General features: G+C 38.4%; 1 protein-coding gene across 8 annotated transcripts in view; it reads left to right on the top strand.

Moving 5' to 3' along the window:
* INO80D (INO80 complex subunit D) overlaps positions 1-26,450 on the top strand; it is a 45,561-nt gene that overhangs the window by 5,644 nt on the left and 13,467 nt on the right. For 6 of the 8 annotated variants that reach the window (XM_021538874.4, XM_077785114.2, XM_021538875.3 and 3 more), the window contains 9 exons: positions 3,692-3,787; positions 3,895-4,141; positions 9,691-10,442; positions 13,633-13,741; positions 19,734-19,958; positions 21,891-22,000; positions 23,660-23,793; positions 25,269-25,486; positions 25,875-26,032. In XM_021538874.4, coding sequence (XP_021394549.1) covers positions 3,924-4,141; positions 9,691-10,442; positions 13,633-13,741; positions 19,734-19,958; positions 21,891-22,000; positions 23,660-23,793; positions 25,269-25,486; positions 25,875-26,032 — 1,924 coding nt within the window. In that variant the 5' untranslated portion in view covers positions 3,692-3,787; positions 3,895-3,923. The remainder of the gene's footprint in view (positions 1-3,691; positions 3,788-3,894; positions 4,142-9,690; positions 10,443-13,632; positions 13,742-19,733; positions 19,959-21,890; positions 22,001-23,659; positions 23,794-25,268; positions 25,487-25,874; positions 26,033-26,450) is intronic. The other 2 variants (XM_085585207.1, XM_021538878.4) reach the window with 1 other exon arrangement.

Below are 26,450 nucleotides of genomic sequence, written 5' to 3'. Positions count from 1 at the left end.
CCCCATTGTCCCCTACTTCTTTGATATGTTTTGAGTCAATCTCTTGCTAACTTCATCGGGTACCCCTAGCTGCAATATTTTGTGATCTAGTATGGCTGGTCTATATTTACCTTATTCCTTTACCATGATTTTTTACACCTCAGTCATGTATTACATCATTTGGCAAGGTCACGCATTTTTAGATTCCCTTCTGTTCTTTGCCCTGTTGTTTCTTGCTAGCTCAAAATCTTTTATTTAGAATCAGTTGTTTAAGGAAATCTAGGTTCCTCAAGAAGCAGCTTCGGGTTTCTCATTCATAGGTTGTGGTTAAAGCTATTTTGAGCATATGCAGGCATAATTTTTTTTTCTGTTCAACCTTCCTACATCTTCAATGTAGAATATAAATGCAAAATAAAAACAGCTTCCAGAAAGTTTTGCATTCTGATATTTTTATAGTGAAGTACAGCTGCTTAAGCATTTGCTTTTTCCAGGGGAAGTCCATGTTTCCGTCATCTCTTACTGAATCCTGTGGGACAAAAATAATTTCTCCCCCACCCACTATTTAGCTAAGTGTAGTTTCAGTTCTCTTCAGTTAAGCGACATGTGCCTATTCTATGCTTTTGCTACTTTTTGCGTAGCAACAAAAAGTTCTGATAAGAACTCCTGTAAATTGTTAAAAATAAAACACTGTATCGGATGAAATCAGAATGAAGATATTTAAGTGTCTTTGTTATTTTGTTATATATATTTATACACACACACATTCTCTTATATGGTATGCCATGAAGTAAAAAAAAAAAAGCTCCTTTTAGATTAAGTCCAGCTTCAGTTTTTGATCCTGGCAATGTATCCACATGTGTTTTGGGGAGTCTGTTTAAGAATCTACCAATAAAGATATAATTGCAAGTTTGAGAAAATTACTGTGTTGTTTTTTTTTAATATAATGTTGGTTGGCTACCATGTTTATTTGCTTTCTTGTTCCTTGCACTGTAGTTGCAGTAATTGATTACTGTCAGGATTTTTAACATGGTTATATTTGCATGAGCTTCTCCTAGTGTATATATAGACCCAAGAACTCACGTTTATGCTCGTTGGTTTCCCTGGGGATTATTGTCAGTATTTTTGTGTGAATGTTTCATATGGCATTGTCCTTGTGCCCTGTATCTCTCAGACAAGTGAGAAGTGAAATACTAGGCCTGCCTTGACACAGTCAAGTTAAATGCAAAAATAAGACTTAATTATGAGTTAAATCCAAAAATAAGACTGTGGCCACAAGAATAAATCTAGGATTATAGTGGCTGGGAGCTGTGGAGCAGTTTCTTTACAAAAGCTTAACGGAGGCACACAAGGTATGCATTTCTCACTGTTTACTTTGGAACCATTCTAAGAAACTCTTTCTTTGGTCTGTTACTTGCTAACCTTCAGAAAAGAAATACAGCTGGGTTGTACAAAAGAGGAGAAAGTTAGTGATCCATCAGAAACTCTGCAAAGCTTGATAGTAGTAGTTTAAAAGACGGTGATAAATGTACCAAAAGAAAATAGAGCACAACTTGTGGGTCACCGCAGCTGGAAGATACACTTGGTCTTTCAAGTTTTATGTCCAGTCCAGTATGCCACCTAATCCAAGCTTTGATAAACTGAGAGAAGCAGACTCTCCAGCAAAAGGCTTTCTGTCAGCCTGTTGTGTGTGTGAGATGCAAGTAGTTAAGACTCATTTGATTACTTTTGCTGCCATAGTAATAGAGGAGTCCATCTCTCAAAATTATGGAATACAGACGCTGACAACAACTCCTGTATGGGTCGTGTTCCTATAGGATTTATGTTTTGCCTTCATGTTGTTGCTGAATAATACTGAAGGGTATGTCAGTATCTGCCTGAGCCAAGGTGACTGAAAAGAATATTTGGTCCCTAACATGCTAAAGAGATTGTTTCCTTTTCCCATTCTGTCTTTTTGAAGGGCACAGTCAACAGTGAACTTTCTTGTTCTTAAGACTGACGTGTTGTGGAAAGTCATACTCCAGTGATTAGTTGGTTTCAAGTATATGTATATACTTTCATTTATATATATTGAAACTGGACTAGATGTCTGTATGTATGTTGTGGCTCTCTGGTGTAAGCAAAGCGTGAGGGCCCTGCCCCTGGGGGTGGCTGCTTCCCTGTGTGCACGAAAAGGGAAAATGTGTATCAAGAGGAAATACACAGTTACCTTATTGTCGAGTGATTGTTCAGGTCACTTGCAGTAGTTACATTCTGTAGCACCTGTCTCGATTTCTTTGCTCTGTATGCTGTATGTGTGTATGTACCAAGCTATTCCAAGAATTTTAAGTGTGTTTTTAAATCTTTTAGTACTCTTCTGTCTTTCTGCATTTACAGCTAGATATATGCTAATGAAGGCCAGATTTGTGTTGTTTACTCTGTGGGATAGGGTGTTTTGTTTTGCCCTAGTGACTTTAGAATTGTTTTTCTAGATCCCCCAGTGCCATAGTGCTTTGTCATTTTCTCATGGTACTTTTTTACAGCAGAAAGTGGAGGAAAGTACATTACAGGAGGAAAGTACATTACAGGAGGAAAGTACATCCTTCCTGCAAAGTCTGTGCAGGTTTCCTTCTTGCAATTCTGCTCTTGCCTTTTTGGGCCTTGGGAACAAGTAATTTCATTGAGGTGGTAATCTGTACATTTGTCACATGCCTCTAATTTATTACATATTTCCTGAATATCACCTCTATTAATATTCCTTTCCTTGGTGTATAACACATATGAAACAGAACTGAGTGCTGAATGCATACACAGTGTTCAAAAGAGTTCATTCCAGTGCTTCAGGAGGACCTTTCTGAATAAAAGCTACTTGTTGCATGTTAAGCTTAGTATATCATAGTAGCTGCAGAATGTATGTACTGTTACTTTTTTTGAAACTGCTTTGGGATGTTTGGGGGTTTTGTTTGTTTGTTTTTTTGAAAGATGATTGCCAAAGATCTCCATAATGTTGAGAACTGAAAAAGTACCTTATGGCTGCATGGATTTGCACTGTAGGAACCTGGTTTAGGAGCTGTAGGAACCACTGTAGGAACCAAGACTCTTGCTGAATTGATGTTTCAGCCCTTCTGGCATTCTTGGGAGTACTGAATGGTATTAATGCCTGCATTTCCCTAAAATAAGTACAGTGAGGTAGGATAAACTCTGAAGAACTGTGGTGACCTCAGGAAGGACTGCATATGGATGCTTGCAGAAATTGTAAGCAGCTGCAAAATCTGAAAGACTGGTCATCAGATGTGGTAAAAAAGCTCTTCTTTAAAAAAAAGCTTTGTTGCACTGACTGGCAAAATAATTTTGCAGCACAAAGACAGTCTGGTGGCTTTGTAAACAAAGATACCTTGAAGTAAACCCTCTGAATCAAATGAGTTAATCATCTTTCAGCTTGATTTATGAAAGCAAATGATCTAATCTGACACTTAACCTTTTTCAACTTGTAGCTTCTAATCACTTTCTGTTCTGCTAAAGTGATTTAAGTGTGGTGGCAGTAGAATTTTCTTTCCCCCAGAAATTTCTTTAATGTTTTCCAAAGATCTGTGACTACTGATTGAAAACTATTGTCCTATTGTTTTATTGGATGCTAGCTGAACCACAGGCTTGGTGACTACGTGTGCCTGTTTACTTACTGTAGTAATATCTATTTTATTTTGACTGACAGTCACCTTTTTGATATTTTCCTTAGACAATCTGCTTCATCTTGGTTCATCATCATTCCAAGATAGTGGTGTCCTTGGGGCTCTCTCTTAACATTGACATGGTACAGAAGATTTAAAATCAGGTAGTGTTTTGGATCCTTCTTTCCAGCCAAAATGAAACACACAACCTGGAACTGAATGCAGTTTTTCTTCCCTTATGTGATTTGTCTCAATATTTTGGTTCTTTCAGCTGATGTTCACAAGGAATAGAGTCACGTGATGTATGAAGGCAAACACATACACTTCTCTGAGGTTGACAATAAGCCCTTGTGCTCATATAGCCCCAAACTGTGCAAGCAGAGGCGACTTAACGGCTACGCCTTCTGTATCAGACACGTTCTGGAGGACAAGACCGCCCCCTTCAAGCAATGTGAATATGTGGCCAAGTACAACAGCCAGCGCTGCACCAACCCCATCCCCAAGTCTGAGGACCGTAGGTGAGTTGTGGATTCCTCTCTGCAAAGTGGGAAGCGGCTGGGATGTTTTATTTAAGTTGCTGGTTTCAGGATGAGGGAGGAACTGGTCTGAGTGAATTGTATTCCAGGATGTTCCTTTGAGAATTTTAAGACCTGTAAACTTTTTTTTTTTTTTCCTGTGGGAGTGAAGTACTTAGCGAGAGGGCAGTAACTTAATCCCAAGGGAGTTTGTGCGAGAGTTCACTCCTTTTCACAAATTTGCTGTAAACTGAGGATCAAACCTGCTACACAGTATCAGCTGTTCCAACTAATTTGCTTTGTCACTCACAGTACATGCTCTTAGAAAGGCCTGCTTGTTTAGCCAGCAGTGCCAAAAGCACACTTCCATCTGCTTTTTCAGGATAAATAGTTGAAAATACTTATATTATGGACACAGGGGGCAGTGACATGTAGGGACAAATCCAGAATTACAATTCAGTGTTGGTGTTTTGGTACTGATCTGTAGTGTTGTTTTACTGGAAAAAAATAAATATTACTTGATAAGAGATGAGCCAGCTGGGAAAGTGCCACATACTCCTTTTCTTCTTTGCTTCCCTTATTTCTCTCCTCCTCCCTGCCCAAATGAAGATGCCCAGAGTGCCCAGGTATTAAATTCCTTGCAAAATATAATCCTTGAACTTGTTGAGAACTGGGAATTAAAAGCAGATTTCCCAACTTGCAGCCCATACTGTAGCCACAAGGGCATTCTTCCTTGCTCTTTAAGACTTCCTGAACACCAGTCTCATTTGTGCTGCTCAGGCTGAAATAGCAGAATTTGTCTAATCTTGTCTGCCATCTATATACAACTTCATTTTTCAGAGCTGTCATTGCAGGTTTTGCCAGTAAGGCAGTGTTTAATTAATGTGTGTGTTAACTATCTGAGGCTTGTTCTCATAGAAATGCTTTTTTAAACCTAAAATGCAAATAAAATATGCCAAAAAAATCAAGCCACTATTCACTGACCTTTCACATTATTAGCTGCCATTCACTAACCTTTTGCATTATTAGTGGTGTTCCCACTGTGCCCTACATATAACTTCCTTCTCAGCCCACAGCTCCCTCTCTTGTCTGAAACAACACTTGGACTGTGCTCTAAATTAACTTGCACTTCACCTGCCATTTCAGTTGAGGAGACTGATGAAGTGAGAAAAAAACATGAATGTTTGTCAAAAGCTGTAGGGCAAATGCTCGAATGGCACAAGATGAATAACTTTAAGCTGTAATTTGACAGTCAGTGAGTGTTTCGTTGCTACTGTACAATTGAGGCTCTTTGGAAATAAGCTCACAGAAATGATGGTAGAAATAGTTAGCACAAATGGCATGCTGTAATTTCAGATGCAAGAGCTGACTGAGAGAGTTCCTGTTTACCAGGGGTCATACTGAAAAACAATGGAAGTAATAGTACTTAATGACACTTTTTTACATCTCATATGTTCCCATGGAATTTGTGATTTTTCTTTACACCTTGAATTGAGTTCACACTTTGTTCTTTTTGATTTTTCTCAAGTTAAAGTGAAGTGTGGTCATGACATCTGGTGTATGTTATATTAGAATAATTCAGTTGCATGTCGAGTGTCATGTTACAGTATTTGGAGAGGACAGCAGGTGTCTGAAAGAGAAAATAAACTTTTAATTTCAAATGAGAGGATGTGATAGTTGAAAGAATATTTTAAAAGACTGTTTTTCAGGGCAGAGTTTAATTTTGACAATAACATGTAATGGATGCTAGTGATAAGACTGTGGCTGTTCTAAACTTTATTTTTTTGGCAGGCAAACCTGTATCTGTTTCTTAAAAGACTTTTTCGCACTCTGTTCAATATAAAGATGTTTGCAGTGTCTGAGTTCTTCACTCATAGCTTTTCATTTTCTGTGTACAGAATTACTGTCAGATGGTCATTTTGTCACAGTTTAGAGACAGAACTGTACAGGATCAGAAACAGTCTGTATGATGCTCTGACAGCTATCTTCTTTTATACTTTTAGAGATTGTTAAAAAAAAGTATTTCAAGAAGATGCATGCATTATATGCCAAAAGCTTCATAGTCTGTCCACAGATGATTAAGAAGAATTATCACTTGACCCCAGACAAATGAGATGCTACCAGCCACAAAGATGGTTAATATGATGCTATATTATTACATTTCTTATTAACCATTAAAATGCTACAAATTAAATCTATTAGTGTTAATTATTAATCTATTAAATCTAATAGTGCGTGGCTTCATTGCCTTATTTGAAGTCTGATTTTTCTATTCACTATTTTTTTTGTAAAGTATATATATATGTGGGATGATACACACATGGGTTTTATATCTCTGTTTTCTCTGAATACATCTACTTCTTCCTTAACCAGATATACACGAAGATAATGAAATGCAACTTGATTTCTAAATATAGGTTTACTACAATTTAGTTGAGTTAAACACTATTTTGTCTCTAATTCTCCTCACTTAAGAAAGTCTTTAAATTATTTGTTTATTTACAAGCTTCCCAGTATGTTTGGGTCTTCTCTTAAGTAAATGATGGAAATTGATACCAAACTGGGGTGTACTAAGAAGCAGAATGCATTTGTAGGTAGAAAACCTCACTATCTGAATCCTTGCCTTCCCAGTGGATTCAGGAAACCATCCAACTGCAGTCTTCAGAGCCCATCACATTTTGTGTGCTTCATGTTATGATAATTTTAATGGATATCAACCCACCATATTTTTGGACTTAATTTGACATTACCTGCACAGAAATGCCTTTGGTGCTGAGTGAGGAAAGGGAAAACACCTGTATTAGATACTTATTGTGATACTGTCAGCTGAGCATAACTCACAGACAGGTTCTAGAAGTGACAAACTGAGCCTCTAAGACAGGCTTGTCAGAACTGGCTTTTGTAGGGCCAGCTTGACCCTGATGGGTTTTGTGTTCAGAGCTGTGTGAAAAACACTGTGCTATTTGCAGGCTTGATTCCTGTGTTCCCAGTAATCTGTCTTCCATGGAGCTTGAACTACTAATGCAGACTCTTCAGACACATGAAGTCAGAGCCACTCTAGGCCAGGGCCAACTAAAAAGCCATCATGGAATGTGCAGGATGGGGAAATGTGGGTGCAAACCCCCCTGGCTGTGTGCAGGGCTAGCAAGTCAAGGCTGAAGTGGTGTGAATGAGAACTATGCCTAGACAAAACTGCTTGTGTGCCAACTTCTTTACCCAGAGAGGACTGAACTGCCCTTCCTGGTTTCTTCTTGCTCCTGTTAGTCCAAGGTGTAGCAGCCTTGGTTATTCTGGAAGACAGGGAGTTGACAGAGCCTAAAGCACAGAGCCAAGTTAGTGTGTACTGGAATCTGGATGTTGTAGCCTGGCATCTGTGGGTTTGTGTCCAGTGGAGCCAGCTGGCTCTCAGTGATGCAGTAATGTCAACTGTAAGAGCCAAAGCTTTATTCTCTGCCATATAAAAATGATTCTGTTAGACTTAAAGGAGCAAGATAAACCCTTAATAGCCTGAAACTCAGATAATTTTAGCAAGCTTATTACCTTTCCATAGACTTATTCACCTTTTCTGTTTCTTTTCTTACTGTTTTTGCAATGAAAACAGACTACGCAGTTCTACCTCCTCACATCAGCACAAGCAAAGGATGACAATAATTTAAGTTCTGAACAATATAAGGGAAACATTTGTGTTGAGCAGAACACTCTTTTTATTGGCATAAGAGGGAAAAAAATTCTCATGTGTTTGTTTAGTCTGTTTATTGGTGTTTTTCTTCTGTAATACTAAAAATGCTGTGGTAGCTGTTCAAACAACATATTTAAAAAGGACTTAATTTTAAATATGGAAACAATGCTTGTTGACTTTAAGGGAAGCTTTATTGAGCCCTCATTATATAATTTTATTTTTAGAAGTGCATCTCTCAGTATGAATTTACAGTATTCCAGTGTGTTCTAATAAGGGCTGCACAAGTTGTTGGCTTTTAGCCTGCCTCATTTAGGTTTATTTACTGCTCACAACATAATGTAATGAAGAAATTATTTGGGCAATAATAAGTAGCAGTGCTTTTCAGCCTTTTCTGATTTGTGAAACCTTAGGAGTGTGGGTCTTGTAAGAAGCTACATATATGGAAACCATTAAAGAACATATATGAATTTGCTTTCTCTTTTTTCCCTTTTAAGGACCCTTTAGAGCTGTTCAGGCATTGTTTCTTTAGAAATGGGTCAACAAGTTCAAAGTGACTAAACTGAAGTGCTAAACCTTCTTGGGGGGTTGTTTTGGGCTTTTCTGCCATTTTTTTTGCTCCATGAAGACCAGAAGTAATATAATTTTAACCTATTTTTTCAACAAAACTTACTGTTCTCAGATTCATACTGATCCAATTTTAAAGAATATCTTCATGATATTCTATTCATTATCTTGTCCATAACTACCTTGATGCAGACATCACTTTTTCCTTGTATCTTTGGTCATTTATAAGATGTAACTTTTAGATGGGATTCTGCAAAAACAAATTTTGATTGTTGGTGGTTCTACAGAGGAAGCAGTGCTGGCCTGTGGCATACAGGAAAAGGAGCACATCATGATTCCTAAATTTCTGTCACATATTGATTCCAATCAAAAGTTAATGGCTTACTTTTTAGTATGTCATCTATGCCATAAATTGTAATTATTTTTATTTTCATGACAGAGTATCAAAGACCTTTTTGCTTTCTTTTTTTTAATAGCATGACTTTGAAAGTTTTTCATATTAGAAGAACTTAAAATCTGTGCTTTTGGATTGTATATATACCTATTTCTGGCATTGTGTAAATGCTTTCTAGCAGCAGAGAGTTTGTTTTAAGATAGATTTTTATTGAAAAATATTCAGCTAATCTTCCGGCTTTAAAATTCATCATGTTAAACTACTAAAACAGAATTTAAGTATTTATGCTACTTGTTCAATAAGTGGAAATAGTGATCTTTCATAGCAGATAGATATGTACTGAGATTGTCCTTATAGGAAACTGTTCCCTACTACAGTGGAATGAATAATAATAATAATAATAATAATAATAATAATAATAATTATTATTATTATTATTATTATTTATGCATTTATGAAAATATTAACTACTTCCACTGCAAGAATTGGCAAATGAAAGGAAGTACTCTTCAATGTACTTAGGAGCTTTTGAACTGATCAGTTAATGGCTTGTGTTCTTGTTGCTTTATGTATCACTGTCCATTTGTTTTGTTCACTTTGGATTTTGACTGCTTACCCTATTAGAGAATTAAGATTTTGAATGACTGTATGTGATTTTCGTATGAATAATGAATGAAGACTCTTGTATCTTAAGATTAGAAATAGTCGCTTGTGTAAGTTTTTTTCCTGCTGGTTTGGGAGCACCACAGTTGTGTTTTGTATTAGAAGCAGTTGTGTAAAATTCTTATAAAACCTCTTCTGCTTCATTTTATATTTGCTTGAAATGTGTCTGTGAGTTTCTCCTAAGTGATGTCGTGGCTTCAGATTTTACTTACGGAAGTTTAGTTAATAACTGACTGCTCTTACTTTTCAAAGGTACTGCAACAGCCACCTGCAGGTACTTGGCTTTATACCGAAAAAGGAGAGGAAGAAAAAGAATGATCCCATAGAGGAGGTAAAGGTCAGGCATCAGATGGATGCTATGGCCTTCGGTCTGACAGTGCCCACCCTGGCCTTGAAGATGCCAAATGGACTGGATGGGATGTCCCTCTCCCCTCCAGGGGCAAGGCTTCCTCTCCACTACCTGGAGGCAGAATTAGAAGACCCCTTTGCTTTCAATGAGGAGGATGATGACCTAAAGAAAGGGGCAGCGGTGAAGAAAAAGTTGCAGAGCAAGTTGGCTCACAACCGGCAGCGCCAGAGAGAGACAGAGATTTTAAAAGTTCGCCAAGAGCACTTTAGCCCCATTCCTGCACCTTTGCAGCAGCAGCCTCTGCAGCAGCAGCAGCACTCCCATCTGCCACCTTCATCAGCTTCGTTAAAGCCGACAGGGCTACCGCAGGGCATAGTCTGCAAGTCACCTCAACCTCTGAACACCAGCCTACCAATGCAGGGAGTGGCACCCACCACACACACTATAGCACAAGCGCGGCAGTTGTCTAACAAGAGACCTCTGCCTCTCCTGCCACCCGCCAGGGCTCCTGTCACGGACCCGCCAAGGACTGACCGGGTCCTCATGAAAGCCACAGCCTTCTCTCCGCACTCGTCCTGCATGAGCCGGCTCCAGAGACTGGTGAAACTGTGCACTCGAAAACAGCAGCTGGACACTGACCTGTTTCCTCACTTAGGTGAGTAGCTAATAGATGCACTGCAGCTGTATTTTTTAACCTGAAACCAAAAGACTGAAGGGGAATGTCTTCCTAGCCCTGTCCTGAATTCCTGTGCGGTCCTTACAAAGTAACCCTTGGCATTTTCTTTAGCCCTTTTGTCTATGAAGGCCATGCCTGGCTCCATCACAAATGGTTTATGGAATTGGTTGTTTATTCTTCTTAATGTTCTGTTAACCATTTGAGAAATCATACTGAGGTGTTGAAAATACTGTTTGGATTATAGAGAGCTCAGGTAGAAGGTTTTCAACTTGAGTAGTAAATGTGACACTAGCGGTACCTACGTGAGTGAACAAAGTTAGGTTGAAACATTAGGTGTGTGATAAGTGCATGTGCCATAATGAATATAAGTAAAAATTTGGCAGTTTGGCCCATCAATTTCTGCATATTCAAAATTCCAGTTGACTTAATTGGAACACATGCGAATTTTTCTTGACTGGGCCCTATTTATGTATAGAATATGGAAGAATAGAAGGAAAAGACCACTTCAGGAGAGCAGCATTGTTACAGAAGATAGTTGGAAGGGTGAAGTCTTGTCTGCATACCATGCAGAGACAATCTTCCCCTTACATAAAATGATCAATAGCTGCTTGTGAAATATAAGCAAATATAACCAAATTGGTGCTATGATAGTAGTGCTCTGTAAGCTTTGAAAAGGCAACTGGCCTTATGGCTTATTTGTCTGTTTGTGAATATAGACCTAAGCACACCTATCTGTCCTTTTTATTTTCCTCATCCTCCCAAATTACTTTTCTGTTTAGTTTTAGATTGTACATTTCTAACAAGTAAAATACCAGCAGGGAAAAGGAAATGTGAATTTATGTGATATAAGTAGAAACACCATTTATTATGTTTAAAACAAAGACTTCAGATAAACCCGGACATTCCCTATATAATATCTTACTTAATTGCAAACATCTGTAATTTTTGCTATTTCAATTAACTTTTTCTTAATTTGCTGTTAAGATCTGCCCTTTGGCACTCATGGGATAGTTTGACTATTTGTTCAGGAGATAATTAGCATCCCATAGCATGTCTCCAAAGGAAATTGTTCTTCAGGAAACAGCTTTGATGATCCTGTATATAGTGCAGGTCTTTAGAGGCATGGCAACTCTAGAGGCATTTCTGAGTGTCACAGACCTCAGTAGTTTAGAAAGTGACCTGTGTTTTGAAAGACTGTAGAAAGATCCCTTTCTGTGCTTAATGTTCTACATTCTCAACTGGTGAAGAGAATACGTGCTCCTTAAAAAGAGGCATAGTAAAATTAAAAAAGTTAGACCTATACCTGTACAGTTAGGCAGGTGCCTAACTATGTGGATGCATTTAGAACAGTTTATATTTGGCAAAGTAAAGGAATTTACATATTAATTATGTGAGAGTGGAAAATTTATTTGTTATTTATTCATTATAAACCTTAATATTAAAGACTAGGTATGCCAGATCAGAGAATTTCAGGATTTCTTGTATATATTTGAGCAGCACTAGAGATGACTGCACAAAATCTTTCAAAAGATTAAGCCAGTTTTATGTGTGTCAACATCAGAGCCATGTATTGGATATTAATATACCTGAAGTCTTCAGTGTCAATACAACTGTATCTGGACTAGATTTTATTCCTTCCTTTCTGCAGTGCCTGGGAGAAGCAAAACAACTCAATTTCTGATTTTGTTTTTAAACTTTGGTTTTAAACAATTTGTTATGTGGCTGTCAATTATGGGCATCTTTATGGAATGATTAAGTTATTTTTTTCATTCCTTTATGGAAGAGATAACAAGAAAAAGAAACATTTAACATTTAAGTTAAACATTAACATTAAACATTTAACATTCAACATTTAAGTTGAAAGTATAATTCTGACATTGTATCAAATGTCTTAAGGTATCTGAATTTAGTTCAAATATATATTTAAAAAATATTTTTTTTAGGATGCTGAAGTTCCTGAAAGTTTGAGTTTCTGATATCTGTGGTTCATGTTAAAGTGCTGTTTCTGTATGATGAAGGTTACCTGATTATTGTATCCCAAGCTAATGTGTGTGTGTCTCTAACTCTGAAAGTGCTTGACCAAGCACTGATGCTTTTCCCAGCTCCAAGGCATCTGACTTCAGAATCATCTCAGATATAGTTGTTTAATTTAGTTTTAGCAAAAATGAAATGCTCCTTAACTCTATCAATTTTCAAGGAGCGCACAAGAGAATGAAAAAGCAAAGAATGCTAGCTTGTAAATGCAGCAATGGGATTTTATCCCACCTGCTGCAAGAATGTGGCAAGAATTTCACTGGATGTGAGAGTGAAAGTAGGAAAACCAGCAAAAGATGAAGTTCCAGATAAAATATTCCACCTGAAAACTTACTGGCTGCTTCCTGGTCAAATAGCTGTTTGTAGGTTGACTAACTGAGGCTGCTGGAGCACATTGTAAGTTGATCATACTGCATCATCATTAAGTGAAAACATGCTGCTTGGGGGAAGTGCTGGAGTGTTTGTATCTCTCCCTTTAGCTCTTTCTTCACGCTAATATGTGCATTTGGCAGGCAATTACAGAGACTGAGCAGAGGAACATCCTGGGTAGCTGTGTATCTATCTCTGTCCCTGCTGCTGTGTCTTACAGTTTTCATGTTCTTCTATGTTTTGGCACAGAGAAGGGGTCAGAATATAAACAGAAATGAAATTGGCCTATTTAGATCATATAGTCTTAAATATAAACAGAAATGAAATTTGCCTATTTAGATCATACAGTCTTAAATATAAACAGAAATTAAATTGGCCTATTTAGATCATATAGTCTTAAAATTTACCAAGTAGTCTGTTCTTCATAACACAGACTTCTCTTTTACCTTGTACTTGGTTATGAAAACTAGTATTTATCTGCAGGTAAGATGGTGATTTTTCTTGCACTGTTTATGGATAAAGAAGCCAATGAGGATTTTAAAAGGAAAATTTAGTTATGATAAAAATCAGTGCATGCTATTTGCACACTGTAATGGAGCTGTTACTGTAGCTTTTCCTGTATAATTGAGAATACTGCATAATTTAATCAAATGTAATTATGCTTGCAACTATACTATGCATGCATCTTTTGTGCCAAAGGTTGCTCAAATGCTTATATAAGGTGGATGCTCTTTTCATCCAGTTTCCATGTTTTCAATTCCCTTAGGGTTGGATTGGTCTGAAGACAGTGGAGAAGAGTTGGAGGATTCAGAGCAAACCTCCCCTTACCAGGTTGCATGGTCTATCCGAGAAAGCCTTGGCTATGAGAGACCTGAGTGAGTATAATTCTTTAGTATTCATGCTGGCCTTCATGGAATAAATCATGTAAATGTGAGCTTCACTTCAAGTGGAGTCAGTGGAACCTAAGCACTTGTTCAAGTGTTTTGCTGAAACAAAGGATTGTTTGAACTAATTTGTTTGTAAGAGCTATGGAACAGCTTGTTGCCTTCTGTCCCAGTTTCCAGCTAACTTAGAGACCTTTGTGCAGTCTGCTATCAGAAGGATGCATCAGGAAAGGATTTAAGCTTGTTTGCCTGAATTTAATTGAGTTTAGTAGGATTTATTAATGAACTTGTGTGCTTTGATGATTGGAGGTCCTGAATTAAAATCAAATCGGGTTGCTATTGGTTTCTTGTCTTTTCTACTGGTTGTTAATAACTTTGTCAGTAAAGTTGCTACATTTTACTCATTAAGTCTTGTAATAATTATGCAAGCTATTGTTTTAATATGCTTTTTAAACGGCCACGGTATTTCTTTTCGTAATTAAGTGTTGAATAAACCTCTGTCAGTACTTGTGGTCATTGGAAGGAAGCACGGGACTTGTGAGCATGGGATCAGAAGGATAAGCAGAGCAGGAATTAGCTGCTTGTGCAGAAAGGCTTATGATGTTCTCTATATACTGCTGTCACAAATCTAAACTTACAGCAGGATATGATAATGTAGGTCTACTAATGTAAATTTGAAGGTGCACGGTTAAAACAAAGCATCCCAGGTGTAGTATTATAACAATACTGTTGTATGTCATTAACAAAGAAATTGGGGTCTCACTAGAATTGATTATAGTTTCTGTAACACAACTCTCATTCCGTGTGCATCTGGACTTTTTGCTACTACAACTTTTCCCTATTGTTTTAGTTTTTAACTATCACACTTAGAATAATGGTGTTCATGAAACCTTGTCTTGTTGTTACATTCTGAAAATTCTGAACTTACTAGAATTTCCTGCCATCTCTGAAGATTGTCCTCAAGGTGAACCATGAAGGTGTATCTCTGTCATCAGGACACACACCAGGATGCTAAATATTAAGAGCCTTCAGTGAATCAAAGCTATTAAGCAGAGTGTAGACTTCACTTTTTTAAAATAAAGAGGGTTTTTCTTATTATGAATGACTGTAATTTTTTAGGGCATCAGCAGTTTTAGAGTGAGCTTTCACAAATGTTACTTCTATCTTAAAAAGCAACTTTCAAATAAAATGTTTTGGGAGATCGTGAACTTTCAGACTTTCAGACTTCTAAATCATACATAATTTTTCACAGCAGATGTATCTATTAAATAGCTTGCCTTACACTCTTCTCTCTTTCACATTTGATTTGATTCTTCCATAGATCCCTATTTTTTTGTCAACTTATAAAGGTCATCTCTGTGAGTTTTGTCTTCTATTTTTCTTAACTTCCTTTGGATTCTTCTTACTCTTTTCACATACTGAAAGAAAATAATACCTTGTCTTGACATTTTATTTTCCATTCTAGCATTCTGTGCACCTCAGTTAAATGCTGTCTTAACTATCCATGATGGATAAATTTTTGAATGCAACTGGCTGCTTTTGTACTTCCATTAGTCTGGTCTTCAACAGCCTTACTAATTTTGATCCTAGATAAGCATTCACTTGATGTCAGCCTTCTAAAGCTTTAGTTCCTATTCTGCAAACTTCTGTAGTGCTTTTTATTACTTGAAATGTTTCACTTTGACACTTCTGCAGTGTGGTCTGCCTACTGCTGAAGATGAGTTAGTTTGGGCTGTTTCTGAGGAGATTTGATTTGTAAAAATGACTCTGTTTTGCTAATCTGGTGGTAGGGACTGGTGACTCCTAAAGTCAGCCAGTGACCTGTGGCTCTGAATTCTGGGGACTTAATTTACCAGAAAACCAATGGAGATTATTTTGCAAAACTTTTTGGTTTTGAAATCACATACCTAAACTTAGGGGATTTCCTTGCTGATTTTCATAGTAAAATTAAAGCTCTTTTTTCTCTGTTTATTTATATCTGAGCTTGTGGTCCCCACCAGCTGACTGCATTCTGTCTTTTTCCTTTGGACAGTGCAGAATGTTTCTCAGAATAGACTATTGAAAGAAAGTAAACAGTTAATTTCTGCTTTACTGGACAGCTGGTTCTCAGCATTTCTGCTTTTGTGATTGTGGGGGAAACCTCTGTTGAACTTCTTGTGTGATACTCTAGCTACTCTTAAACTCCCAAAAATTCACCAGATTTGTTTAGAATTAGTCTTAACGGTGTTCTGATTTTGGCTGGGATAGTGCTCATTTTCTTCTCAGCAGCTGGCACAGTGCTGTGTTTTGGGTTTGGTAGGAGAACACCGTTGATAACACTCTGATGGTTTGGCTGTTGCTAAGTAGTGCTAGCCCTGAGTCAAGGACACTGCAGTTCCCTCTGCTCTGCCAGAGAGGGGTGCACCAGAAGCCATGTGGGAGCACAGCTGGGACAGCTCACCCCAGCTGGCCAAGGGGCTACTCCACAGCCTAGAACATCGTGGCCAGGACATGAACTGGGGGCAGCTGATTGCTGCTTGAGGTAGGCTTGAATATCAGCCAGTGGGTGGTGAGCAACTGTATGGGGCATCGCTTGTTTTCCTTGGGGTTTATTTTTCTTTTTTATTTTTTTAATTACAATAAGTAGTAGTAATATATTTTACTTTGTTTCCATTAGGTAGGCTATTCTTAGCTCAACCCACAAGGTGGTTTTTTTTCTGATTCCCCTCCCCATCCCACTGGTGGGAGCAGGGAGAGTGAGCAGGCAGGGAGAGGGAGCATGTAGCACTGTGGTACTTAGTTGTTGGATGAGGTTAAACTATGACAACAATAACACATTTTTGGTTCCCTTGCCCTCTGGCCCTTTAATCTGTAAAATTCATATTGTTGCAATCATCTGTGGAAACGCAGGCCAAATGTTTGCTTTTATTATTCTGTGCTTTAATTTTGAAAAATTGTGTTCCTATGGTCCCAGGAGTTCAGGACACAGTGCTTCGAGGCAGGCACAAATGTTTGAGTTCCAATAGTAGGAGTTGGCAGTGGGCACAGTGCAGGCTGGGTGCTGGCAGAGAAGGTTCCTGGGGTGGGAGCAATCCCATGTGGGAGCAGCAATTTGGAGAGAAAGCAGGGGCTGTTCCCTGCTGCAAATTACTGAAGCTTCCCCTTAGATTGTTTGATTACTGAGTCTGGTATCTTAGAAAGGGCTGGAAAACATACAACTTTGTAACAAAGTATTTTTTCACTTCCTACTGTGAAATATAGATAAAGCAAACATTTCAAGTAGCAAGTTTGAAAAAGGAGTGTGAGTCCTTCCTCATACCAACTCCCTCAAAGGATTAATTATCAACACTGTGTTGTCAAAAGTTGGATTTAATAACTCCCAATAAGTAGAATAACTAAAAGAAAGAAGGGAAGATTCTTCAAAACGCTCTGTAAGGAGGGATTTGAAGTACAGTTGCTGGGTTGTCTCGGAATAGAGAGCATGTTCTCCTCATTCCCTGGTGGTGCCTGGCTGCTCATCCTTTTGCTCTTCCTTTCTGCTGCTTTGTGCTGTCTTTGCTTTCTTCAGGAGCACTCAGCAATAATCCCCCTGATGTTTCCACATCAGTCTGAAAGGGAAGGGTTGGGAGTAGGCATTTTGGATTATCAAATGGCTTGTGTGCATTTTCAGAAATCTTTGTAAAAATGAAATGCCACATGTTAAGTTGAACTTCAGAAGTTCTATATGCAGCTTAGGAGAATAAACTAAATAGAATTTGGCTAACTTGTTTATGAAAGAACAACAATAAAAGTATATTTCATTTTCATGCCTACCAAAGAAAAAAAGTTTTATTTTGATATTTTTAGATTTCTTTGAACATATAAATGTTTTGGCTAATCTTATTGACCTGGGAACAAAGTTCTGAACAGGCTTTTAGAAACTGGCTTTTAGAAATTTTAGCTCAAAATAAGCCCTTGCCCACTGCAGGCATGGTTTCTTTCTATACCTTTGATATATGTCTTCATCTATTTTTAAAAAAGATCTCATAAACTGAAGATCAAAAATATTTTAGCATAAAATGTCATTTTTTCTGTCTCTTTCAATGTGAGAGAAGTAAAAAGTCTCAAATATAAGGAGATGTACATTAAAAAACACTCTTTCCACACAAAAGAAACTTCTTTCCCCTAAGGACTACTCCTGCTATTCTTAAATTAATTTTTAACCATATTTAAAATTAAATCCGTAACTTTGTTTAAAAGTCTTGCCCCAGAGCAGTAATGAAATATCTAAGATATTAAACCTACCAATAAATATATATGCTATCCATGTTTTACTCTTTTATTAATATATTGGAAAAGGAAAATCTATGTTAAATAGCCCACAGTCATTTTTTTCTAAAATTTTCACAGGTAGTTTTCCCCAGTAAGCATTGTTTCCTAAGAGACCTTAAAAGTGTATTTTCATTTAATTTTCAATGTAAAAATATTCTAAACATTGCATATGTTAAATATTTTTAATAATGTTGTATTTGCTGCTAAGCATGTAATTGCAGAGGTTAATTACTTGTAATTTATGTTCTAGAAAATAAGCTGTAATCTGTTTTAACAGACAAAATACACAGTATGGTTGACTTTACGTGAAACTTCACAAAAACATGCGTTTGTGTCAAAGGCAGTGTTTGCTGCTGCAGAGTTTTTATGGAAAGCCTTAATGGAGATGGATGGCTGTAGTCTCTTCCACTTGGCCTGTGTGTAAATAGAGTCAGAGTTTCCAGAAAAGAAAGTAGGTCTTCACCATACTGCCTCTCAGGGACAGATCTGCTGTCTGCATTTCTGGATCTTACTTTAGTAAATACCATGGCTGGTATTTCACATCTTGCATCTCAGTGGTGGCCTCCTTTGCTGTGCACAGGTTTGGGTGTCAGCTCATTCAGTTCCACAGGCTCTGAACATTGCCAGCTTTTGATTTGCTTCATTTGTTTGGATTTCTCTTCTCTCCCCTGCCCTTTATTTTTTGTGTTACAGATAGGAAAGTTGGCAAAAAGTTTCTCTGTTTTATAGGAAAAAAAAAATAGAGGGAAGACTCAACAGAGTCTGCTTAGATTCAGCACATGTATTTTGTTGCTCCATGAACAAAGATCTCATTCTGCAAACTAGTGCTTGTTGTAGAGACCTTCTAGGTGGCTTCATGGAGCTTGTTTTAACAAGTTCCAGTGATGATTTTCTGTTTCATGACTTTTACTTCATTTAACTGAATGTGTTGACATGGTTTGATGGTCTTGTTGATATTTGCCTGGACATTGAGAGAGCCAAGATAAATGGAGAAGGGCTTTCTTAAGCCAGCAAAGAGTTGGATTAGTCCTTCATCCGGTCATTGCTTAGCCCTAGTCTCATCTTTCCCTCAGTATCTTTGAGATAAAGCTGAGTTTCTTCTCTACTATTGTACTGTAACTCAACTGCAACTCTGCAGCAAGGGGAAATCAGTATCAGCTGTTAGCTGTGTTAGTGTGTATTTTGGTTTAAAAAGGAATATACTGCCTGGCAAAATAAAAGGAATTGGAACAAGTCAGCAGTTTAGGTACTTGTTAGAATTTGACCATCTTCTCCAGCATGATCATTCCTCAATAAATTTCCGCTACACAATTCCCCACCCTTGTCTTCTCCATTAATTGCACTTTGATTTAAACATTGGTCTCATTTGCTGAGACATTTACAGTAAATAAAGGTTAACAGTATAGATTTCTTTTTGAACAGCAGGCTCTAGACATTTAAATGTGTCAAACTTGATGATAAATTGATGTAATCTCTAATAATGACATACTAAGAAGGGCAAATACCTTTAGAATTCAAAAGGATCCTACTCTTGCTATTTCTCAAGTAACACTGCCTGATTTCAGCATTTGGATGTTTGTTTGGCTAGAAGATGGATGCCAACTTAATAATTCTATTAGAATGACAAATTAGCTTGTGGGGAAAAAAAAAAAAGTATCTTAAAGCGTATTTGTTTCTATTTTCCCTTCTTCAGGTCCGATGATGACAATGCAGATGACAGGAGTTCCAGGGTGACCAGACTTTGCACTTACTTTCAGCAGAAATACAAGCACCTCTGCCGCCTGGAGCGGGCAGAGTCCCGCCAGAAGAAGTGCCGGCACACGCTGCGGAAAGCCCTGCTGCAGGCGGCCAGCAGAGAGCCCGAGCGCGCGGGGCAGCTCCTGCAGGAACTCCGGAGAGCTGCGTGTGCTTGTACCAGGTTAGACCTGCCCTGTCGCTGCAGGAGCCTGGGCTGGGCCAGGGTGGGCATGGGCTGAGCATCCAGCAGCTGAAATGATGAGCTCTGAAATCGCTAGTCACGCACAAGGCAGAAAAAATATGACGCATAAATGCCTGTCAGTGGAGTAAAATAAACGTGGCATGCAGAGTTTTCCATGAAGACAGGCCTTCTTCAGCTTTATGTTGTAAAATGTGGATAGTTTGTTCAGCAGTTTCTGGACCCAAATATCTGGTCCTTTACTGTGCCAGTGAAGGTGTGCAGTCTGGTCTGTAGTTCACTGCTTCGAATTCAGATTTTGCTTTCAGGCTGCTTTTTTTGAAAAGTCTGTACCTCCTCTTAATTATCTTCCCAGCAAACCAAATTTAAGCTCATGCTTTTTGTTAGATTTAACTCAATCTAACATTAAATAAAACCTGGCAACAAAATACATAACTTCTAACAACTTTGAAGGTTATCTTCTGTGGGAATCCTTTCTACATAATGCCAACATCCCTCCAGCTCTCAGCATATGGAGAGTTGGTTGATTCATATTTGTGCAGGAACAGTCTAAGTCTGAACCCTGGTGTTACGTTTGGGGTATCAGAAGCATCCTTTTGCTGTTGGGGTTTTGCTTTACAGGATGTGTGACTGTGGGGTGTAGTGGATAATATGAAATCCAGATTTTAGCTAGGTACGGAGAGTGTATTGTGTTTAATAGGATGCTTGTGTTCCTGGAGAGTGGGATGTGGTTCATATTGAAGGGTTCATTGCTGGGGAGGTGGGCTGATTCTGAAGAACTGCTCTAGAGGTGTAATGTAGAAGTCCGTTACTGGTTTACAAAGTTGTGTATAAATTTCTCCAAACTTAAACACTACAGCAAAAGTTCACTTGAACGGACAAGCTCTTGCTGGGTTTTTTTTCCCCTCTTATTTTTCCCTTTTATTAAGCAAAAAATGTTTACATTGTTTTGGGTAGACCAGCAAAGCCAGTATGCCTGTCATCACTGCTCTGGTCAATTTAAGTAACCATAGAGTCTTTTCAGATACAAAATTTTTCACAGGAGTAATACTACTAACTAAAACTTTGCTCAGTCAAAGTGCAGTTGACAGAAATGGCTGAAGGAAAACAGTCAGGCTACAGGCAGCTTTTTGTCAACCTAGAAAACAACGTGTACAGAGGTGCAAGTCAGCCCTGGAATCGCCAGCTTTATCTCCATGAAGGTGACACATGCCTGGAGAGCAGGCTAACCCCAAGCGAGCTGTGTAACGCTTCAGTGCTCGTCCACACTGCTGTCTGGTCGCCTGCTTGCAGCTCAGGCTCAGAGCACAGGGGCTGTGCTGGGGAAGTGCCCAGCTCCGGGCACCTGCTGGTGGATTGGGCTGTAGCACGTTGGTGAAGGAGAGCTTTTATCCATGTTGAGCACGCTCAGGCTCTGCCACTCCAGAGCTCAGTCTAAGTTTGTCTGAGCACATGCTTGCATGTAAGCTCTGGGGATGCTCGGCATGTTTTGATTTATAAACAGGCTTGGAAGTGCACTTGACTCCCATCTAGGCATACCCAGTACATTGAATCCTAAAGACTGACCTCATTTTGAGGGTCACCTGTGTTGACACGCACCTACTGCTGCCCTTTCTGTTGCAAGGTGTTGTAATATTTACATGGTAGTAGCACATAGCACCTCTCATTACAATTAAGGCCCTTTGAATTAAGAAATAATCCTGTTACTACAGTCACACCTTCACCTGTCATTGACATCTATTCTGTGTCCCTGTGTAGAGCTTGGTAATAGTGTGCACCCATCTGGATCATGACACACACACACACGTGTGTTAGAATTTTTCATCCTACTGTGCTACATTCAATATAATAATTGTGTTAAGTAACCACAAGACTGGGGGTTTGTCTGTAAACTCTTTTATGCTTTCTTTTCAGCACAAGCCAAGCAAGGCAGAGGGATGCAGAACCAACAACCTGCAGTGGGACTTCGAAGGGAGAGCAGTGCACTAACAAGGCCCTTCCATTCACCAGGCACTGTTTTCAGCGTATCCTCTTAACTCTGTTTGGGAGTTGCATTCAGGCATAGGAGCTGTTCTGTTTTGGGAGTTTTTTTGTTTGTTTGTTCAATTTTTGCATGATAACTAAGTTTTCACAAAGAAATACCTATTTGTGAGTATGTCATCAACTCCTTTGCCTTTAATTTGGCTGTGTGATTTAGACACCGAGAATAAGTATTCTGCTACTGGTATCTGTAATAGGAGCATCATTTTACTTTGTGAGCTGTATTTAGTATGTGCAGGAAGCATTTACAAAATTAGTCCAGATTAGGAAGGTTTCCCTGTACTTGGAATTTCAAATAAAGCCTGGAAAGAATGTTGTAAGTCAATGGCTGAAGATCTCAGAAAGAAGAGAGCACAATAGATGTGAGTTTTGGTTCTGAAGACTATAAAAAGGCGGACTTATGACCTATAATACCTAAAAATTCTGCAGACTTTGTTTATTTTGTTTTAGCTGAAGAATTGTTGGTGCTTCTGTTGGGGTGATTCCTTTTGTTGAAACTTTTGGTTTTGGTATTAAAAGTAACTAGTGCTGATGTACTCAGCTACTGTCAGACTGCAGCACCTTTCCAATCTTTTTGTTTTGCTGATGCCTTGTTTTTATTGTTTGATTTTTTGCAGGCTGCTTAAAAGCAGTCTGCAGAGCAGCTGAAAACCTCTATGAGAGAGCACCATGGCATACAGCTGTATTTGGGATTTGCCTCATGGTTCTGATGGTATTTTTTTGTTTGGGAGTTTTTTCATTTTAAATGGTCTCTCTTGTGTGTAGAGCAGGGTAATCAGGACTAGTGATTTTGCATGTATGTCCATTTTTTCTCTCTACACTTTCTTCTGTAAAATGAACAGGTTCTTCATTCTGACCCATCCATCCAAGTCTGCTATCTGGATTGTTCTGCGTGTTTTTCATTTCTTTGTCCATTGGTGTTTTTTTGGTTTTTTTTACATTTTATAAACATACATAGTGATGTTGAGGTCTGAGAACTGTTCAAGATGGAAGGAGTGCTTCTAATGTTGTTTGAAAAAGACACAATGGAATATCTGTTTGATTTGCTGTAAGTCTGGAAACATTTTTACTTCTGCTAAGGATTTTTCTGAAGGAAATCTCAGCAAGCTTACGTTTGGATTTACTTGACCTTTCTGTCTGCTTGCACATCTTTTTTTTCAGAGGAGCAGGAAGGATCTTGAAACTTCTTTGTCTGTGCTCTAAAGATAAATGCCAAGAATGTACCTTAAAAGATTGAATTAAGAAATACTCTTTCTTTAATGTTTTGGTATGGATTGTCATTAGTCTGTAAGGAAATAGTCCTGTTGACTACGCTGTTCCAACTCCTACTATTGATCTATTGATTAAGGGTCCAGGAAAAGGCTTCTTTTTGCTAAGAACTCATTAGTGAAATGGCTGCTTTTATAAAACTATCTCAGTATATAATAAAATCATTAGAAATTCTGCATGAATGCAGTTTTTTCACTTTAAGAGTTGGTTTGAGCCTTACCTAGCTTTGAACTTGAATAGCAAATTTAAGGCACTCATTAAAAATAGTATCTATGGATAGATAGAGTTGAAGGCTCTGATCTTTATCAGATTGATAAATCAAAGGGCGTTCCTCCACCCCTGTCTTGTGTTATTCCTGATGCAGAAATGCACAGATATCTTATTGAACCGTTCTCAGCAGCTCTTCTCGAGTTGCACAGCCAAGTTTGCAGATGGTCAGCAGTGCTCTGTGCCAGTTTTTGACATTACACATCAGACACCTCTGTGTGAAGAACATGCCAAAAAAATGGTAAGTACAAAGCCATTACTGTATTTATTTGTGTATTGGGATGATCAGGAGTTTTAACTCCAGTCTTCCTATGAAGTCTTCCTTGACAACTAGCAAGTTTATGAACTTAAGAGTTTGTTTATTATTATTTTTCTTAAAAGGGTAAAACTTGACAAACATTCCCAGTTAGTATAAAGTATGGCATGAAAATCTTCTATGTAGTTGTGAGGATATAATGAAGTATACATGGGAATATTCTTCACTGGAGGAAATTTGATTGCTGTCTTGAACTGAGAAATAGAAGATCATTGTGAGAGGTCCTGTGGTCATTTTATTTGGGGTTACTCCTGGTCCTTGGATCTGAGTGTAATATGAGTATGGTGTTAAGAACATTGCCTCTTAAACAGTCTCAGTACACAGGGCCCAAAGTACTTTGTAAAGGTAATGTAGACAGCAACTACAAGGATGCAAATAATGGGTTTGCTACTTTATTTATCTTCTAATAAGTATTAGAATTTATCTTTAACCTCCTTCAGGGATCCATGGATCCCAGAGAAAGAGCAGTGGCCTAACTCAAGCTGAGAGAATGGAGAAATGAAGTTGGTGTCCTTTGCTCTCCTTTTCATGACACCAAACTTCCAGAACAAAACCTTTAGGATAATTCATAAACCTACTTCATTCCTGCCCCTCCTTCAAGGCTTCTTGTCTTCTAATTGTCTTACCTTCAATTAGGTGTAAAACTGCCATTTTTTTTGCTTTGTTGGGTTATTAGAAGTTTTTTGTTACTGTTTTTATCCAGCCTCTCCAATAATTGTGCATTATAGAGTTTTTTGGTTTAAAATGTGAGGGTTTGTACTACACAGATCTGTATGGGGTTCCTTCCTCTTCTAGGCAATCTTCAGTATGTCCCTCCAAGTTTACCTCTATAACAAATATAATCCTATATCAAATATAATGATGGCAACTGAAGACTGATGATAGTTTGATTTATTTCTTAATGTGTCAGTGGTTGCTGTTCAGAAGCATTGAGGCCATAATTGTTTACCCACATCCTTATTCTAGTCCAGCAGTGTTAATTTTGTTTCCTCAGTGCTGTCCTTCTGTTATGTCAGCAGGCACTTTAGGATTGTGCTTCAGCTTCTGCACATTATCCACATTAACACCACCTCACAACAGCGTCTTGTCTTTAATACTTACAGGAGTGCTGCTAAAGGTTATGGTTTTGCACTATTTAGTCAGAGTTTGCTATGATAATTTTTAAAGTGACACTGCACAATCTCCTGTTTACAATATCTTATAATTTGGTCTATGTTGTTTTTACCATTGAGGTCAATGAAGAAGGAAACAGTTCAATTTTTGAAATTTTGTCTGGGTATAAGCTAACAGTCCCTCTTACATTACATTCCACATGTCTGTGGAATGACCAGGGTGAAAAAAGCCGAGAAAGTAATACTTGTTCTTAATATGCTGCCATTGGTATTGCTTTGCTCCCAAAGGATAATTTCTTGAGAGGGGACAGCTCCCGTAAAGTTCAGCACCAGCAGCAGAGGAAACCCAGGAAAAAAACGAAGCCACCTGCACTTACCAAAAAACACAAGAAGAAGAGAAGGCGAGGCCCACGCCGGCCCCAGAAACCCATTCCTCCTGCAGTGCCCCAAGGGAACCTCACCATGCCTGCCAGTGTTTCACTGCCAGTAGAGATACCCCACATACGGTCAGTGCTGTTCCTGCCCACTTTCCCACTGCTGGCCTGAGCATTGCCAGTGAGCTCTGTACAAAGCTGCCAAGCAGCATCTGGAGCATGGCTAAAAATTGCATCTCTATGAGACTGTTGAAAAATACCTTTAGAGTGGGTCATTTTGGATTTGAGCAATGATTGGGTTTGGTGGGTAAAATATCTTGCTCCTGATATTGCCTCTTACATAGTTAATGAGTAGCTTAAGTGTAAGCTTCCTAAAGAAACTACCTAAAAGCATTTTTTTCCTAGATAATGGGGGGAAATGTGTGTGGGGAAGCATCCTTTGTAGATGGATATGCGCTGATAGTTGTCCTTTGGAGCAAGCAGAGTTGAACACCAGGGACTAATGTTCCTTTCTGTTCAGGAGCCCCTCCACACCAGAGCTCAGTGCCGATGAGCTGCCTGATGATATCGCCAATGAAATCACAGACATTCCACATGACTTGGAATTGAATCAGGAGGACTTCTCTGATGTCCTGCCGCGGCTGCCCGATGACTTGCAAGATTTTGATTTCTTTGAAGGTACCATTTTATTTTATGCTAGCATGAACACAGTCAGTGAACTGAAGAAGTGAGTGTTTCTAAACTGCATTTTGAGGAGTTGCTTGCTTTCCTACAGAGGTAATAAATTCTAGAGAAGGAAGTGTGCATTCGCTGTATTGTTTGTGAGCTCTGAAGTAAAGCAGACTTTAAGAAATCTGTATGCATAGTTCTCTGCTTGCTCATATAATTACTTCTCTGAAAATCATAATTGGTTTAGTATTTTAATAATTCATTTTACATTTTTACTGCCGTCAGTGTTACAGTTTAATCAAGAGTGTTCTCAGTAATGGCATCTTTCTGCCATCGAGTGGGGCTGGAATCACAGTCAATGTTGGCCTTTGATAAAAAGAGAATAGAGTGAGAATAAAATCTCTAAATATATTTTTAAACCTAACTT

Source organism: Lonchura striata, chromosome 7, assembly GCF_050655825.1.
Source record: "Lonchura striata isolate lonStrDom1 chromosome 7, ASM5065582v1, whole genome shotgun sequence".
In the NCBI taxonomy this organism is placed as follows: Eukaryota; Metazoa; Chordata; class Aves; order Passeriformes; family Estrildidae; genus Lonchura; species Lonchura striata.
The sequence above is the reverse complement of the archived record's forward strand: the minus strand, read 5'-3'. Positions and strand labels throughout refer to the sequence as shown.